At 58.4% G+C, this 18,409-nt stretch overlaps 1 protein-coding gene across 4 annotated transcripts; it reads right to left on the reverse strand.

Moving 5' to 3' along the window:
- Positions 1 to 1,625: 1,625 nt before the first annotated feature.
- Positions 1,626 to 17,441, reverse strand: RAB37 (RAB37, member RAS oncogene family). Of its 4 annotated transcripts, XM_039562469.1 has the most exons (10): positions 17,331 to 17,441; positions 11,598 to 11,708; positions 7,326 to 7,436; positions 5,268 to 5,309; positions 5,056 to 5,122; positions 4,919 to 4,971; positions 4,369 to 4,434; positions 3,583 to 3,639; positions 3,243 to 3,319; positions 1,626 to 3,133 (listed from the first exon to the last, which is right to left on the reverse strand). In XM_039562469.1, the coding sequence occupies exons 1-10, from the start codon at positions 17,388 to 17,390 to the stop codon at positions 3,028 to 3,030; spliced, it is 750 nt and encodes a 249-aa protein (XP_039418403.1). In that variant the 5' UTR covers positions 17,391 to 17,441; the 3' UTR covers positions 1,626 to 3,027. The 4 variants fall into 4 exon arrangements, with proteins under 4 accessions (XP_039418403.1, XP_039418406.1, XP_039418404.1 ...); XM_039562472.1 differs by lacking the exon at positions 7,326 to 7,436 and having other exon boundaries at positions 17,331 to 17,439; XM_039562470.1 differs by lacking the exons at positions 11,598 to 11,708; positions 17,331 to 17,441 and adding an exon at positions 9,394 to 9,569.
- Between the last annotated feature and the right edge of the window lie 968 nt (positions 17,442 to 18,409).

Below are 18,409 nucleotides of genomic sequence, written 5' to 3' on the forward strand. Positions count from 1 at the left end.
CGCTGTTCCCGCTCCGCGGCACATCCCGGCTGGCGTCTCTGGGAACATCCATCCCATCCCCTCGCCCAGTCCTCGAAGGCTCCAGTCAGTCCCAGCGCTGCTCCGAGGTAGAGAGCTGGAGGGATGCTCGAATCGTCGACAGTAAAATAAAAGCCACCAATCGAAACTGCGTGGGACAGCAGGCCAGGGAGCGGGCCTTGCAGTGGAAATGAGAGAGCCCTGTTCCCCCAGCTGCCTGTGAACCCTGCTCAGCACCCTGCTGCTGGGGGCCCGAAGGGGGGAAGATGGAGGGAACCCCAGGGGATTTGCTCTGCCCTGGCTCCATGTTCTCTGCCCATAGACTGAGAAGCAGAAATGGCTGCAGCGTGAGGTTTGGGTTCAGCCAGGGCAAAGCAAAGCAGCAACAAGCCTGGGCTGCTCCGGCAATGCCGTAGGGTTGCTGGTGCCAGGCAGAGCTGCCTTCTGCCTCCTGGGATTGTCCCAGAGAGGGTGGCACAGAGGTACCATCGGTGTCTCTCAGTGCAGGGCCTGGATGAAGTTCCTGGGCAAAGGACCTGGGCAAAGGTCCTCAGGGCAGGCAGGATCACGTTTAACCGAGCTGCGGACAGGCAAGCAAGGAGGGGACAGCTGCATGCCATGGGACATGTCGCTCACAGGGCGCTCTGCCCCAAAACCCTGCTCGGGGACCCCAGCGGCCGAGGAACCCTCGGCATGGCCGTGCTCCAGCTCCGTGGGACCCAGCTGGGAGCCGAGGGTGGGCTCATTTGTTTCCTCCACTCGGCTGAGCATTCGCCCGCGGCCGCTCGGCCCTGAGAAAAGCGGCGGAGAGGAATCCCACGGCGGCCGGCGGCAGATGCCTGCGGAGAGGAAAACCAGGGCAAGCGTGCTGTGGTGCGGCCCCGGGACGGGGGGATCTATCTCCCGTGTCACAGCCGTCCCCTTGGCGAGGTGGTTGTGAGGAGCACAGCCCCACAAGTGAGCCTGTTGGAAGGACAGATGGGGGGCACGCTTTGGGTACCCTGCCCTAAGTCAGGAAACAAAACCCAGCTCCAGCAGGGCTGATTGGAGCACGGGACTGTGATAAGGAAAAAAGGCAGCAGCAAAGGAAACAGCTGGAGCTGCTTTTGGGTCTAATAGTGCCTGCGGGATGCCAGGGCACAGGCAGGACCGTCACACCCCAGCTGCCTCCTCCTGCCCTTTGCATCTTGGAGTCACGTTAAAGGAGCTCAGGCAGGAGGGGGAAAAGAGAAAAGAGCCAGCGTCTGTTTGTGTTGAAGCCATCCAGCATTTTTTTGCAGACATCAGCCAAGCAGCAGCAGCAATGCCATTGGTGGGAAGACAGAGTTATTTGGGGAATGCTGGACTCTGCACCATGAGAACAGCAGGGGAGGAGGTTGGTTTTAATTTAACAGGCCACGTTTACTCTTCCCCTCTCACCTTTGGTCTGTCTGAAATGTGCAACGAAAGCCCTGGCAGGGAGGAAGGGGCCGTGGGCGCTTCCCCCTCCTCACGGCTGCTCCCAGGGCCCCCTGGCCCGGCTGCTCTGCAGTGCCTGTGTGCAGCAGCCTCCCACGTTGCAGACCCAGGGCAGGGATTTCTCACGCAATAAACAATCAGACAGATGCAAAGCTTCAAAAATACCCAGCTTTAATCTGTAAACTTGCGAAGAGAGACCCAGGAGTAGAGCAGAGGTGAAGGAGGCACCGGGGCAGGTGAGAGATGAGCAGTCGGGTGCAGGGCCAGGGAAGATGCTGATGGGGACAGATGTGCTGGACAGTCCCTGACTCCTACGTGCAGCAGTGCCATACCCTCCACAGCTGCTCTCTGCATCAGTGCTTCAGCTACACAACCAAATATTCACCATCTAACCGCTCTGGGTAGCGCTCAGGGGAGTGGACAGTGTGCTGGAGGGAGCAACAGAGCAGGGCTGACCACCAGGGATGTCCCTGAGCCCCACCAGTGCCCAATGGAGCAGTGTTTGCTGACTGAAGGCTCTCAGGCGTCTATCTGCTCTCCAGAAAGTGGGTTCCAGCTGCTATTTGCCAGCAGCAGGAAGGCAGAGTTGTATTACATGGGCAGTGATAGGAGACAAACCCAGCCTGGTCTGGGAGGTGGCAGGGCTGGAGCATCACCCCAGGTGATGCCACCATGGACATCTCCTGCACGAGCCTGGAGATGGTTTAGTCTGGAGGGACTGAAAAGAAAAAGGCTTTTCTTGTTAAAAAAAAAAAATTCTCTAATTCCTCTGGCTACAAGGTGGGGGAAGGAAAGTTTTTCCAAATTGCTGTGTGTACCAGAAGTGCCCCAAGCATCACTCGGATGCTCCCAGAGGAATTTTACTTCTCACACCAGCTGTGTGGGCAGGGAGCAGGTTTGGCTGGACCCTTCCCCATCCCAGCGCTTCCCTCGAGCAGAGACGGGATACAATGGGGACATCACTGCCTTCGTGGTGGCAGGAGGATAAAAGCCAATGGCAGCAACTGCAGAAATGAGGAGCCACAGCCGAGCGTGGGCATCGGGGTGTGGGGCAGCCCAGGGGCAGAGCTGAGGTTCCTTGGAGGGAAGCCAGAGCCTGGCAGCACCAGGGACACAGGGGCTGGATCAGGCCTTTCCAGTTGGACAACAGCAGTGCTGTGAGCAGGGATAGCTGCAGGGGAGGACAGGACTGGGGGCTGCAGGGGGGCTCATCCATGGCACAGCCCCTCCAGTCACTCCAAGGGTCCCTCAGTGAGGTGTTTGTGTCCTGCACCCTGCTCATGTGATGGAAGTGATGGATCACCACAGCTCGCTGGCCAGGCTGGTAGTCACCACACCATAGTGATTCCCACAGGTCATTGCTCTGCAGGCCAGCAGGATCTGAATCCAGGCACCAGGACAAGGGCCCTCCTCATGCACTCTGCTCCACTGTACTGTCCCGTCCACCTTGGCTTGTCAGAGCTTGGTTCCCTCCAGTGCTTGAGGGCAGGATTGGGCCCCACTCTGCCTCCTGCCTGGGCCCCCAGGCCTGCCAGCTCCTCTGGGCCACCCTCAGGAGAAGGCACAGCAGCTGGATTTCTTCTTCTGTGACTCGATGTAATCATGGATCTGGAAGCGGGGCTCATCCAGCGGCTGCACCGTGCGCTGCTTCAGCTCCCTGGAGTGGTGGGGCTGTGTTACTCCCTGTCACACTGTGCTGGTGTGTGGGAGGTGGTGGGGCTGCAGGGGACACTCCCTTGCTCAGTCTCCTGGCCCCAGGTACTCACTTGGCAATGGCGAGGAAGGCCAGCTCCACGTTCATGCCTGTCTTGGCACTCGTCTCCATGAAAGGCACCCCGTACTCCTGCAAGGACAGCACGGCCCCATCAGTGGCCACCCCCAAAATGCCCTCCTGGCCCTCTGAATCATCCCTGTAGCCTGGCCAAGGCTTGAGGGTCATCTCCTTGCCTTGCCCCAGGTTTTGCATGCAAGTGACTGCCATGCTGCCTCTTTAAGAGCCAGGCAGGTCTGGGCACCCTGAGGGGATGGCACGGCTGCATGGGAACCCTGAGTGACATGAAATTGTCTGGGGATACCAAAGTCAGGTTAGACCCTGGCACAACTCACCCTGGCCAGCGATGCTCCATCCTCCGTCCTCACAGCCCTCTCGCTGCTCACATCAGCCTGCCAAGGGAAGGAAAAGGTCACCACACACCAGGCCAGCTGGCACCTGGGGGCATCTGGCAAGCCAGCAGTGTGGAATTCTCAGGGGGCTGACAGGAATGAGAGGCACCATGGATCCAGAAGTATCCACTGCCTAGAGAATCTGGGATGTGTGGAGCAGCTGGGACCTGGTGGCATTGAGGATGTCAGGGGGCATCTGCGGCCACTGAGGACCTGGGGCAGCACCTGAGGGCATCCAGGACTCAGGGAGGCTCTGGTACCCTGCTGGGCATCGAGTACACAGCATCATCCAGGATCCAGGGGACATCCAGTCCCAGGGGAAAATCCAGTATCCAGCTGGGCACTGGGCACCCAGCAGCATCTAGCACCCCTGGAGAGAATCTGGGACCCTGTTGGGCCTCTAGGGCTTGGGGTTACCTGAGGTCCAGGGTTGCATCCAGGCTTGGGTGGGCGTCCGAGAGCCAGTAGCATCCCATACCGAAGCATCCCATACGAGGACCATCCCGGACCTGAAGCCTCAGCCTCGTGCTGCCACCCGCTGGCTACCGGGCATACTGCCCTCCCCGACCCCCCAAACCCCTGGGATCACCTCTGGCCTTGGCTGAGCCCAGAAAGCAGCAGAGCCCGGCCGAGGGTGCAGGCAGAGCCCCATCCTTGCACAGCCATGGGGATGGCAAGGGCACGGCATAGCACAGCAAACCCCAGGGTGGAGGGGGACCCTGCACGCACCTTATTGCCCAGCAACATGATGACCACGTCCTTCTGGGCGTACTCATGGATCTCTGTCAGCCAGGCCTGTAGGGCAGCAGGACAGTGTCGGGGTGAGGGGTACTCCTGTCCCTCCCAACTCAGCCCTCAACCCCTAAGTACCCCCCTCCCTTCCCTCTAAGCCTTCACACCCCCTCAGCCCCCCCATCTCTCCCCCACGAGGACAGAGATAATGACTTTTTTTTGGCACAGGAATTATTCCAGCATCACAGACAAGCAGCCCTAAAAACGCCCTGTCTCCTGGCTACAGCCCAAGCCGTAGTTCACATCCTTCCCAAACCACGTTTTCTCCCTCAGGCATTCGCCGTGTTCTTAAACAAAACTCACCCAGCCATGCAGCACCCAGCCAGGCGCCCTGGGATGAGCTCCCAGCTGGCTGGGTCTGGCCAGAACAGCCAGTGCTTACAGGTAAAACAGGCTCCCAACTGCCCCAAACACCCAGCCAGCCAAGTAGGGCACCCACGACCCCAGTCCCTGGGGAGAAACACTCCCAACCCACAGTGGGACTCACACGGATGTTGTCAAAGGACATCTTGCTGGTGATATCGTAGAGCAGGAGCAGGGCTAGAGGGAAGAGGCAGAGGCATTTCTACACTGCAGGGATGTGCTCTGGATGGCCCCCCCATCCCCACCGGACCCCAAACCCACCTTGGGCATCCCGGTAGTAGGCGTGAGTGACGCTGCGGAAACGTTCCTGTCCTGCTGTGTCCCAGATCTGCCGAGAAACCACCTGGTGAGAGCAGGGAGAGGAACCTCCCCAAACTGGGTGTGCTCCTGTGGCTCCCAGCCCTGCTGGACCACCACGCCCAGCCTGAGGTGGGTTTCCATCTGGAATTTTCTTCCCCCCTCCCAAAGCTCACCTGCAACTTCACTTTCACACCATCCACAGCCACCACTTTGTTCTGCAGAAGACAAGGAGAGCACATTCATCAGCCCAAAGCATGTCTTGGTGCATGTGCCAGCCAGCCCTGGCACAGAGCTGGCATTCCACAGCCCCTCAGCTCCTCTCCCCAGGCCAGTGGGATGGAGCCAGGCTGCCCGTGGGGCTGGACACTGAAGCCTCATTGCTTCAAACCATGATCCTGCTTGCTTGGCAGCTACAGGGACATCCCAGAGCAGCAAGCCCTCGGGTCAGGGTGAAGAGCAGAATCAGCAGAGACGAGATCCCAGCCTGCCTTGTGTCCGGTGCCTCGTTCACCTCCTACAGCCAGTGTCCCTGTCCTGTGGCTCCCGAGTCCCCTAACAAGGTAGTTAATGATGCTGGCTGTCCAGCGAACCCCGGGAACACCGACCTGCTCTGACTCCTGCCGGGAAGCTCCGGGATTCCAGCAGCCCCTGGGAAGTTTGGCAGAGCTGGGGAAGCAGGGAGGTCTGGGTGAACCACACATAAATTTGCATATATTAATAACAGCTTGGTGTGCTTTTATGTTTGCTCTCCAAAAAGCTCTGATCTTTCTGACGGGACTCTTCAGCTCCATGTGCTGAGGAACCACTGCTGCACTAAAATTTAGCCTGTTTGCAGTAATTTAAGGGCTTTGGATGCTACAAACTGCCTGGGCAACACGCACTGGGTTATGCTGGGTGTCCCACTCGGGTTTCCTTGCTGGTGGAGCCTTGTTTGGTTCTTAAAGGTGGCTGTAAACATTGAGCTGGGGGAGTTGCATGTAGCACACAGCCGTATCCAGCATGGCAGGAGGAAATCTCCTGGGTCAGGATGGTTTGCAGCTAGGCTGGGCTGGAACCAGGAAAGGAAGGAGGCATTTCCAACTGAGCTGGGAAGGCAGCTGTTGAGGCTTAAGCAATCGCTGTTCTCATCTTGGAAGCGCAGGGGCTTCTCTCCAGAGGCCAGAAGAAAGAAAAGCAAAAAGTACAGAAAAGCTATTTTAAGACTCTTAAAGAATCATACTCAGAGTCTGGAAAGAGAGGACCCCTATAAATAATTTGGTTGCCTGGAATTGTTTGAAATGGAAATTCAGCCCATGTGGAGATGACAGCATTTGAGCAAATGGGCTGGATAAAACAAAAACGTGCCCTAGGAGACTCTGGAGATTACCTAGAGCAGTGAGCCATGAGCTGCTGCAGGGGATGCTTGCACGAGGCAGAGCCGGTACCTACGGGCTGGCAACACCTCTGGAGACACCGGCACTGAGCCCAGCAGTGGGACACAGCAGATTTTCCTTCTTTCATGACTTTATCATAAGGACAGGCCTCAGGGCCCCTTCAAACCAAACCAAGCTCTCTCTCTCTCCGCCAGCCCCCACTCACCAAGCCCCCAGTTCCACCAAAAGCCAAACGCAGCCAGGGCAGCAAAAGTGGCAGAAAACTGGAGCAGCTGCAGCTGTGGGGGCAGAGGAAGCACTGACCGCACTTGACACGTGTCAGTGGCTGTGGGCAGAGCCCTGCCTGGGGACACCCCCGTGACTTCCTGCCTGCTCTGCCTTGTGCTGCGAACAGCTGTGCCTCCCTGGACACCCTGCAGCTGAAATTTGGTGAGCAGAGAGCAGCATGGGGGTTTAAACAGGATCTGGTAACCCTAACAACTTCTCAGCAGCCCATTTCAGCCCTTTCAAGGCATGGAATTACAGTAACCAGTGTTTGTACCCCCCCAGCTGTTGGCTTTGGACTGCGTGGTGGAGCGTGCTGGCTGCCCACCACACACCCCCAGCCCATGAACACAGCTGGGATGGGCTAAACCCAGGCTGTTTGCTGATTTAAAGGCAAGAAGTGACAGTACCAGTGGGCCCTTCTGTCTTTCACACCAGGGAGGGGTGGAAGGGTTCCAGCAAGCACCTGCGGCTGGTTGGCAGATAACTGGGGGTACAGAGGCTGGAAACGCCCCGTTCCCGCTCCCCAGCACCCCATCCTGGCCAAGGTGGGGGTCGAGGGAGGCGAGGGGCTGGCAGCCATGGTGGTCTCACCCGGAAATCTATGCCCACGGTGGCTATGAACGTCCCGGAGAGAAAGGCCCCGTCTTTGAACTGGAGCAGGAAGCAGGTTTTCCCCACGCCCGAGTCTCCAAGTAACATCACCTGCAAGATGGGCGCAGGGAGAGGTGTCAGCAGGACGGGGAGGGAGCAGCACCCCTGACTGGTGCTGAGCCCTCCCTAGTTCCTTCTCTCCCTTCCTTTCTTTCCCCAGGGCTGGTCCTGATGGGTCTGGGAAGCCCCGTGGGAGCTGGGTGTGGGATGGGACCCCCGAGGGTGCAGCCAAGTGGTGCCCCAGAACAGCAGAGCAGGCCCCAGCCATGAAAGAGAAGGAGAGCTGGTGTGAAAGCAGGTACTGCAGCAAGAAGAGATATCTCCTGGCCAGCCCCTGGCCATCTCCCAGCCCAGGAGGCTCCTGGAGAACCAACCACAGCTCCCAAATACGTGGAGCCACCTCCACCCAAGCTTTGCCTCTGACCCGGGTGTGCCCAGCCCGAGGACTGATGCATGGCTTGGGCAAATCCTGCGTGTCCGGGACTCTCTCCCTGTCGGTGCCTGCTGCAGACACCAAAGCAAACACGGTGCCTTTCCCCTCCTGCTAAGCAAACAGGATCAGCCCAGGCTCTCCGGCCGCTCTGGCACTGCCAGACCCAGGCAGGGAGCAGCCAGGACCAGTGCTGGGTTCCATACGCACAGCCTTTCCTGATGCTGTGCTCTTCCTGCCTACCTGCAGCAACCTGTTCCTGCCCAGCAATCATTAACCTGACTGCGTCTGGCTCCTGATGAAAAGCAGCAGTGAGCAGGACTTCAGCAGGAAGCTCCATGCCTGCATGCCCACCTTGCCAGGATGCTGGAGTTTACAAAGCAAATCCCCCCAGGCAAATCCCCGCAAAGCAAATCCTCTGGGGCAGGCAAACACAGCGGGCCATGGCCACGTTCCACAGGGATGGCACAGCAAATGCCAGAGCTGGTGGCTGGAAATGCTCTGCCACCACTTGACTGATCAAATCCTTCCCCAGGACTTGTGGAGAGCTGGGAACACTGGGAACACTGGGAGCACTCAGTTCTGCCTCCACCTCAATCTAGACCAAGCTAAAACCTGGTTTTCTCCCTCAAACTCAGAAACTGCCCTCCACTGAGAGGAGTCAGAGGGGGGAACGATAAAGGCAAAGGAATAAAAGCAGTTTAGGGATGGTGGAAGCATGCAGGACCAGTTTGGAACTGGCTCAGCGAGGAAGCAGGAGGTGTCGGGGCTGACACCCATCAGTGCTGGGCTCAGCCTGGGGCTGCATATTAAATATTGGGGGTAAAGGTTTCATCAGTCCTGTGCCTCCTCTGAGCTGCTGAGGAAGGTCCTTCCTGGGGCAACCCTTGCCTGGGCTGGGATGGCGAAGAGGGGATCGCTCGGCAAGGAGGGCTCCCCCCTGCCCCGAGGCCTGGCAGGGATGCAGAGACGTTCACAAGCAGCGTGCTGCAGTGGGGGTGAAGGGGGGCCCCGGGCTGGATCCGGGGCTCAGATGCTGCTCCCTCCTCGGAGCCCTTGTGGTGCTGTGATGGGCTGGATGGGGTCCTGCTCCCCCTGCCCTGTGTCATGGGGGGCACTGCTGCAGGGCTGGCAGGAGCCCCTTGCCCTGGCAAAGGTCTGGTGGGCTTTCAGGGGGCAGAGCTCGGCCATGCCCCCCTTCCCCCGGGAGCCCCCCAAAGCCCTGTTCCTGCAGCTGGTCCCTCCCATCGCCACTGCCGGCAGGGACACCCCCGGGGCAAAGACTTTCCCCCCCCTTCCCGGGGAGGGAAGACCCCAATCCCCGCACCTGCTGCACCGGGGAACTCCCGAGGCAGAGAAGGGCTGGGGGGATCAGCTGGGGCTGCCGCCTCCTTCCCCTTCTCCTTCCCGGTCTCGCGGCCGCTTCCTGGGCGCGATCGCAGCAGCGGAGGAAGCGGGCGGCCCCCGGGACCCTTCTAAGCCCCTCCTTGTCTCCCCCGAGCCGGGGGCCGAACGCAAACCTTCCCCTCTGGTAGAGTTTGGAGGGTCCATCCCTGCTCACCCCGCGCCGCCTCCCACCTTGCCGGACAGTTCGTAGTCCCGGGGCAGCGCCGCGGGGTCCCTGCCGCCCTTCGGGGGTTCCCCGCTCCTCGCCGGGGGGGTCTCGCTCCCCGCCGCCCCATCGGGGCCGCCCATGGTGCGTCCGAGCGGAGCCGCCGAGCCCCGGCGCCGCGGGGCCAGCGGGAGACGCGGCCCCACCCGCCTTCCTCCTCCTCTTCCTCCTCCTCCCCCCCCGGCCGATGCCACCCCCGAGGCCGTGCGCCGGCAGCCTCCCTGCCCAGCCCGGGCACGGGATGAGGAAGAAGAGGCTGAAGAGTGGAAACCTGCCCCACTGCACCCCCACACCGGGGACCCTGGGTTTGCCAGGGGCACGGCGCGCAGAGCCCCCGCACATCCCTCCGGACTCATGGGTGGGGAGAGGAGGAACTGCTCGCCCCACAGATGAACAGCCACCCCGTCCCTCACGGAGTGTGGGGATGGAGACCCCGGTGCTGCCAAATCCCACCCTGCCACGCCGGGACAGTGGGGACGGCAGCTCCCACTGCCACCCCACCAGCCCGGCCCAGGGTGGGGGGTTTGCCCCATCAGCTGCAGCTGCGCCCCGGGTGAGCCCCGCGGCGCAGGGAAGGCGGGAGGGAAGCGGAGCAGGAGCCGCTAGCCGGAAGCCACGAGTGTGTCGAGGCGGTTCCGCGGCGCCTCCGTCTCATCCGGGATGGCTGCCCGGCCTCCCGCTCCCCCGGCTGCTCGCAGCCCCCTGCATCCTGCACCAGCCATTGGAGCGCAGCTCATACTGCACTTCATTTGGGAAAAGCCCGAGCATGGGGATGTGGGAGAAATCCCTGGAGAGGGAAGTTGTGTTACCCAAAACCCCACCCTGTAAAACCCCATCCACGTCCATGCACTACAGCTGCTCAAGGTCTTCAGCCTTACAGGCATCACCTCATGTACAGGAGCCTCGAGCCTTTCCTGATCTATTTTCCCTGGAATATCCCATCTCTCCCACATCAAGGTTAATCTCAGGGCGACCCCCATCCCTGCTCACACCACTGGGACCCAGGGGTGCAGGGCTCCAGTGCAGAGCTGTGCCCCTTGCTGCCCTCCAGGTGAAGGCCATGCGTGGCTGCAGGAGGTCCGGTGGCAGAGATGCCCTCCGGAATGGCATCCACCATCCACCATCCACCATCCACCTCTGCGCCTCCTGGGGCTGCCAGCTCCTGCACCAGCCAAGCCTTCCTCTGCCCCCCGGGAAATAGAACCTGTATTTCCAGTCCTGTAACTGCGCTCAGACCCACACGGGGGATTTATAGTTTATATATGCTCTTTGGCCAGGAAAGTGCCCAGAGCTGGAGGCTGGAGGCACTCGGAGCTCCTGGAAGTGGCTGAGCTTCCCGGCAGCAAGATGGGGAGGGGGGTTGGAAGGATATGGCAAACTGTGCTGGAGCTCATGGAGTTGCCTGGGCAGGAAAAACGCCTGGCTGAGCATCACTCCCACAAGCTGGCTTTTGCTGTGGGAAAAACGAGGCAGCCGGGAGCTGGCAGAGAGCAGTGGTGTGGCTGAGCCTCCTCTGGCTGCCCAGGGCTCAGCAGGGGCACCCTTGGCTGCTGGTCCCTGGGCTGCTTGGCCCTAGACAGCCCCCACTGGTGCCACATTTCCCTGCTTCCTTGGTCTGGACTAAAAAGAAAATTCCTGTGGGTAATCACATCCCCATGGGTACCAGCCTTTGCTGAGTTCCAGCCTTGTCACGATGCTGAAGGGATGACAGGCTCTCTGGAGTAAGGTCCCGAGCTCCCCCAGGAGAGGGGACACACATCAGAACCTCTTCAGACCCCACGGCATCTCTGCAAATAGCTCTGGATGGCAGCCGAGTGCTTTTCCCAGGCACCATCACCATCTGCCTGACTTTTCGCCAGGGCCCCGGGCTGGACACAGGCAGGACACAGGCTGGCATCTCCCTGGCAGAGCAGGGCTGCTCCAAAGGCTGCACTCCGACACAGCCCCACCAAGGGTTTCGGAATATGGAGCTTTACCCATCCTCCATCCCTCCCAGCAGCCCAAAGGATGCCAAGCAGAACACAGCCAAACCAGATCCCTCATCCAGCAGCACCAAAGCAAAGCATCCAATTCTTTGTGCTTGCCACGGATTCATAGATTCTGATTTCCCAAATAAAGCTGCTCCCTAAGGGTGAGTGCACAGCCCAGGGACAAGGGACTGGGCTCTTACCGTAAACCCAATGCCCACGGTGGCAGAGAAGGAGCCAGGAATGAACTTGCCCTGGTCAAACTGGACCAGCAGAGACGTCTTCCCCACGCCGCTGTCTCCAACCAGGATTGTCTGCAAGGACCAGATAAAGAGGCATCAGTGCAGGTGATGAAGAAGCTGCAGGCACAGAGTGCAGCTGGGGGCAGACATTTGGGTAGGGGTGCTGGAGGGATGCAGCAGAAAATGCAGCAGGATCAAGAAGGACCCACCCAGCCCCTGGATCTGTCACTCTTGGTTCTGCTATTTGCCCAGAGAGGAATTTCCAACCCTTTGTCCATCTCTGTAATTAATGAAATGTGGTCTGGGATGAGCTTTCAGGCCTGAGCCCCACTGTGCCCTGTCCAAGAGAGGAGAGATGGAAGGGAAAGCAAAGCACAGCCTGTCATGGAGAGTGAGCAGGACAGACGCTCCTACCCCAGCTCGGGAAGCTACTGGGAAGAAGCAGCCTTGGCTCACACAGCCCTGTTGGAAAACCTCTTTGGGAGGACTTTGGAGTCACTGGATTAAGTCCAAAACTGTTTAGTAAAGAGAGCATCTCCTGCAGCTGCTACACACAGCTGCTGCCACAGCCACGCAGCCTCACCAGGTCACTGAGCTGTCTTTGTGCTGCCCTAATGCTGTGGACCCACAGCACTCCTCCTGTAAAGTGATGGGTTTGAAGTCCCAGAGTCCCTCTGCCTCTCCAGCCTCCATGGGGAGCCCCAGATCCCTGAGCAGAAGGGACAAGGGAGCAGTGCAGGTGTCAGAGCTGTCACCTCTTGGGCAGCTCCCACCCTGCCAGCCCACGGCCCTAGTACCCACACTGCATCCCTGGGGAGCTCATCTTCCCTTCTGCTCCTGCCCACATCCCTCAAAATCCCTGACCTAAGAGAGACCTGCAGTGCAAACAGGACCCCTCCCTTCCCTCTGCTGCTATCTGGGTTTTGTTTGCAGAGCCACCGGTGCAAACATTCCCATCCTTTCAGGAAACCCAGGCACTTTCAACCCTTTCGCAGGACACGAGGTAAAATAAACACTCTGCTACCAGGCTTCTTGCTTAGAAGTAGTTTTGGCTTTGTCTTTCGGGACATGGGCGTTTCTGAAGCTGCAGTTCCGGCAAACACTGAGTGTCCCCTCTGTCCCTGGTTCCCTGTCCCCCCTGAGGCTGCAGGGATGAGCCAGCGAGGTGCTGGGGCTAAACCTCCCCACTCTGCATCCACCTCTGCTGCATCTGTTTGCCCCCTGCTTGCTTTGTGTTTGTGCAGCTCCGGCAGCCTTGCTCCATCCTGTGACACTTCAGTCCTTTGTCTCCACCCTGAAGGTGCATCAGTACCTCCCTGATACCCAGGGGGGCCTCTGTGCACATCCGGTCCCATCCCTCTCCTGTCCCAAAGTGCCCTGGGGTGTGACCAACCCTGGCACCACTTCAGGCACTGCACTTGCCCTTGTGAAACAACAGGATGAGTGTGAAGGAATGTGTTTAATCAAATGCCTGAACAGCCCCAGCAGATCAAGGCCTGATTCCACAACCTGGGAGGCTCTGTGGGATCCACAGCACCTGGCACCGTGGTTCCTGCATCCCACAGATCCCACAGAAGTGGGCTGAAACCAAAAGCCGAGGAGCTTGAGGACCACAAACAATGCAGAGATGTGGAGTGGCAGGAAATCAGCATCCTGCCCTGCAAAAAGCACCACCCCACAACCTGCCTGGAGCCTGCTCACGCCAATACACTTCAGTGAATGCTTGCCTCAGTGAATCAGCACTTTTCCTCGGAAAAAAACATCCCAAACACTGAACCTCTCCTGGGAAAAGCCTGACCTGCTGAGCAGAGCTCTTGGCAGGAGGGAGCCCTGCACCTCTGCCAGATGCAGGCTGCAGCACAGACCTGTGTGCTGAGAGGCAGCAACCTGTGCCCAGATCCACAGCCAGAGATTTCTCCTTCCTCCCTGACTGGGCTCTTTGTAGGTCACTTGTACATTCAGAGCAGCATCATGAGCTGGGAGCCTGCACGGGATCTGGACGGATGTTGGGAGGCAGAAATCCCTGGGCCAGAGGATCTGGGTCACCCCTTTCCTGGGGGAAATTTCCCTGCCCAAACCCCTCTTGGCTTTTCCCTAGGGCCCAGAACGCTTCCCTGTGCAGAGAGAAGGATAGGCCCAGGAGCAGCTGGATAGGAAAACAATCCAAGAATTCATTACCATGGGGCTCCTGCACCTCAGTGCTGTATATTTTGGTGTTACACACTATTTCCAGGCAAAATTCTGGTTCTGGGATGTTCAACAAGACTGGGTGCACCCTGCAGTGCTGTCTTTGGGAGCAGTTAATGCAGAGAATATCATTAATTATGGAGGGAGAAGAGCTGGTTGGAATGAGCACCAGAAAGCCTCCAGAGCCCAGGGTTTACAGAGAACATGTATAAAAGGCAGATTCCTCTATTAATAATTTAAATGGGATTCATAATAGAGACAACTCATGAATCGCTTCATGACTTAGTAGTAAAAGTTGGCCTGGATCAGCCAAGAGGTATTCCTAGTGACTTTAGGAAAAGCTCATGGGCTCTGTGGAGGGACAGCAGAGTGGAAATCACTGTGGCCTTCCTGGTTACCAAATAAACATAAAACAAGAACAAAAAACCCACTGTGGGGAAGATGTGGCTAGTTCACCCTTAAAACCTCAGGCTGGACACGACTGAGTCATGATAGCAAAAAGCCTCCCAGTGACAAAGCTCCATAGCTGTCCTGACTCTTCCCCCATCCTCAGCCACAGACTGACCTCCCCCGCACCTTCTCATCCCCCCAGGTTTTCCCAGGTTTGTTTTTTTTTTTTTGCATGGGAAACTTTGGTAAAATGTTGCAAGATTCCTTTTGGTGTTGTCGTTCTTCTCTGCCTGGTGGTGTGCAGATGGAGCAGTGCTTTGCCAGGGCTGGGCAAGGCACAGAGGGAAACCTTCCTGAGACCTGGAGACTCACTTGGTGACAGTCCCACATCACCACTGCTGAGCCCCAGCACAGCCAAAGCAATCCTTGTTTCCAGCTAAAGGAAATTATTTCCACTGGGTGGGCAGAGGTAACCTGACTACTCCACCACCCCACAGCCCCACAGAAAAGTGGGTACAGCTTGTTACACCCTCCTGAAAAAGGCTTTTCTGCCTGTTCTGCCTTAGGGGAAGAGCAAATATCCCTCCCGACACCTTGAGTAAGTTTTGGGGCTAATTCAGACATACATGGATCACTTTCAGTCAAAATCATCGCTGGCTTGGCATGGGCTGCAGGGACAAGGCAAAACAATTCAAACTTCCCGTACTCAGGCTGGCAGCCAGCGACCAAAAGAGATATTTTGGTCTAACCTGCTGAGGGAAAAGAGGTTTTGCACGGCTGTCAAGGCAGTGCAGGGAGGCGATGGCTGCAATTCCGGCGCCAGCCAAGCGGGAGGAGATCTGGGACAGCGCATGTGGGTTGAGGTTGTCTTCCCAGATCATTTCCGAGATTTAACATGCAGAACCCGGACCTGAGCTAAACATAGCTAGTGAAAGCCTGACAGGGTAAAACCCCAGTCAGAGGGATGCAGGGAAGGGAGAAGTGCCCTCCACGGGCTCTGGTGTTGCTCTCAGGGAGCTGCTGGAGCCCCAAACCCACAGGTTTGTGCCCAGGTGAGCAGGATTTATCACAACAAATTGTGGCAAACGTGTATGTGCCCCCCAGCACAGCTGCCTGCAGAGCTCAGCTGGGACATGGCACTGGGAGAGGTCTTGAGGGTGAAGACATGGCTGCTTTCAGCCTCTCACCACCCTACTCTCGTGGCCTCTCAGGCCAAGTCTCAGTCTCTGAGACTTATTTTTAACCTGTTCTTTATACAAAATTGTGCTGCCTCCCCCCTGCTCCAAGAAGTGCTCCAGGGATGGAGTTGGATGCTGCTAGAAGCTGTTATGTGCCACAGGGACAGTTCAGAGCTGTCCCCACCTGCCCAGGCACTATTTCACCACAGCCAAGACCCTTACACTGGCTTGAGAGAGAGCCTGGAGCCCTCTGCCAGCCTGGCTGGGCCCTTGTCCTTGCAGAGGCTGTATCTCAGCCCTGCAGACATGAGCTCTAAGGCTGTGCATCAAACAAAACCTGGCTCAGATCATGCAGGAGATAGACCCCTGTTTGCAACCCGCTGCTAACACCTTGGATCAACCACAGCCAAGGAACACATCCCTCTGCCTTTGGGTCTTGTTCCAGCTAAATGGATCCAGGAATCACACGGGAGGAAGAATGATCTGGCAGTGGGTCAAACCACCTGAAAGCAGAATTCATCATTTTGTATCAAGCAAAACTTTTCTGGAATAGCCCAGAACAAACCTCTACTGTTCGTGCTTTGGTTTGCTCCTGGCCAGTTTCCTCCCCAGGCCTGGGTTTAGCCACCAACCAGAAATCATTTAATCCTTGTCTCCAGACTGCAGAGCTCTCTTGGGGTTTTTCAGCACATCTGAAATGTGATTGCTTGCTCAGACACAAGATCTAGTGAGGTATTTGCTGCCTCACTTCCCTGGAGTGAGAGCAGCCTTGTTTCTGCAAGACAAGCAGCCCAGCCAGGAGATGCAGAAAAATACCAAGAGGAACAGCAGGGAGCATGAGACTGGGATGGTTATTTGCCTGGGCAGGTCTTCTACCCAGAGCCTCATTTCCACCAATGTCATTCCTTAACTGCAGCAGCTCATTCCTGGAGGAGAGAGAGTTAAGGCTTTGCAAAGAATCAGAGTTTCTCAAGTCATCCCTGGTGGCATGTCCTACGTATTGCGTGTACAACAGAAATGAGAGCTGCTAGTACTTGATATTTTTCTGCTAATCAAGGGCTGGGCACCTTAACCTGAGTACAGCAGGATACAGAACAGACTGGGATTTGTGAAGAGGGATCCACAGAACCCCAGCCCTTCCCCCGTCCCGTCGCTGCTTTTCCCGAGGGTGCCAGTTCCTGCACAGTCACTGGGGACTGCAGGAAAGCAGTGTGAGGACAGCAGGAAGGCGTGATGGGTGGATCTGTCATAAATCAGCATCTCCTCCGTGACTCCAGGAGTTGCAGGGCAGCGCCTGACTGCAGAGAGCAAAAAGCTCTGCTGCTGCTGTCCCCGCAGGAAAGCTTGAGCGCCCCACGTCCTACAGGGACACCACCAACCCTAACCACCCTCCGTGCAATTGGAGTTACAAAACACAGTCCCAGGAGTTAAAAAACCACAGCCCCAGGAGCACCGCAAAAGAGAATTTCAAAGCAAGAAGGTCAGGAATGGACGTCTCTGGGACGCAGCTATTTCATGGCAGGGAAGTCCCGGCTCATTAACCTGCTTCTGGCAAACAGAGCCCCGGGGTCCAGCTGCCCCCGACCCGCCCTGAGCCTGCACAGGGCAGCGGGAGCGGCTGAAGGGCGGCTGCGGGCTGTGCCGCGGGGCTGGCCCCGTTCCAGCAGTCCTGGCTTCCCAAACACGCCGAATCCTGCCACCCCCTGCCCACCGTTAGCCGGGATGGGGCTGGGACCGGGGCCAACCCCTGCGGGCTGTCCATCCCCACGAGGGGGAGAGAGCTGCCGCCGCACCGGGATGGGGGTGACAGACGGACCCCACCGGGAGACGAGGAAGGCAGAGGGACGGAATTTGTCGGGAAGTTCAAGCAGAAGCCCTGTCCCGTATCCCCCCCTCTGCAGCCCCCTCCCCGGTGCCCCATCCCCATCCCCAGCCGTACCTTGTGCAGCAGCGCCTCGTTGTAGCCGTCCCCCCCCGGGCCGGCGGCGCGGGCCCCCATGGCCGGGGGGGTTTGGGGTGCCCGGGCCGGGCCGCCCCTGCAGCACCGCGGACAGCGCCCGCCCCGCTCAGCACCGCGGGCAGCGCCCGCCCGGCCCGGCCCGGTTCGGCCCCGCCCGGCCCGGCACAGCCCGGCCCGCTCGCTCAGCGCAGGACAGCGGTGCCCGGTGCTCGTCGCCGCCGCTCGCAGGGTTCCCCCGCCCGGAGGAGGCGGTGGGGGGGGAGCGGGGAGAGGCCGGTCCCGCCCGGGGGCGGGGAGGCGGTGGGAGCGTCCCCCGCGCCGCCGGACTCTCCGCACAACCGCTGGTCCCTCCTCACCTCCCCATCCCTGTCCACCGTGATAGAGCCCCCGGCTTCGCAGAGCCCGGGGGTTTCTCCGGTTTCTCGCTTCGTTTCTCCCCTCCGCCCACGGGGCACGGCCAGCTCGGGCAGAGAGGTTTTCGGTACCAGCTGCGATCAGTGCCGAGCTGAGAGCACCGAGCCAGGTCCGCTGCGCTGCTCCAGCCCGGATTCACAGCAGACTCGTTGGCACTTAAGGAGCCTCATGCCCGCACCCAGGCTGCTCCGGCTGACACCCCTCCAGACACCAGCCCACAGAGCTGCGTGGTCACCGGCGTGTCACCCCAGGGAGGGGCAGCAGCTCGTGCTAGCCAGGCCATTTCAGCTTCTTTACCAAACTGGTGCTGAGCCTGGTTTACCCCAACAGGTCCCCTTTGGGATCCCACTGCATTTACAGAGCCCAGTTAGGACCCTGCTTGGAGTAGAAAAAAAAATTTTAGAAACAGGAGGAAGTTGTGCCTAAACCTAAAGGTGACAGTCAATATTTATTGAGATCCTTTTCTTTATGACTCCCTTTAGAGCAATCTAGATGTTTTCGATTGCACTGGAAATAAATTAATCTTTACTCAGAAGTTTATTTAAGAGAGACTCAATTCAGTCTCCAGTTCCCTCAGTCTCCAGTTCCCTCATTCCAGATCAGCAGATGGCCCCAAGCCAGAGGAACAGACCATGCTTCCAAGA

Source organism: Corvus cornix, chromosome 18 (assembly GCF_000738735.6).
Source record: "Corvus cornix cornix isolate S_Up_H32 chromosome 18, ASM73873v5, whole genome shotgun sequence".
Classification (NCBI taxonomy): Eukaryota; Metazoa; Chordata; class Aves; order Passeriformes; family Corvidae; genus Corvus; species Corvus cornix.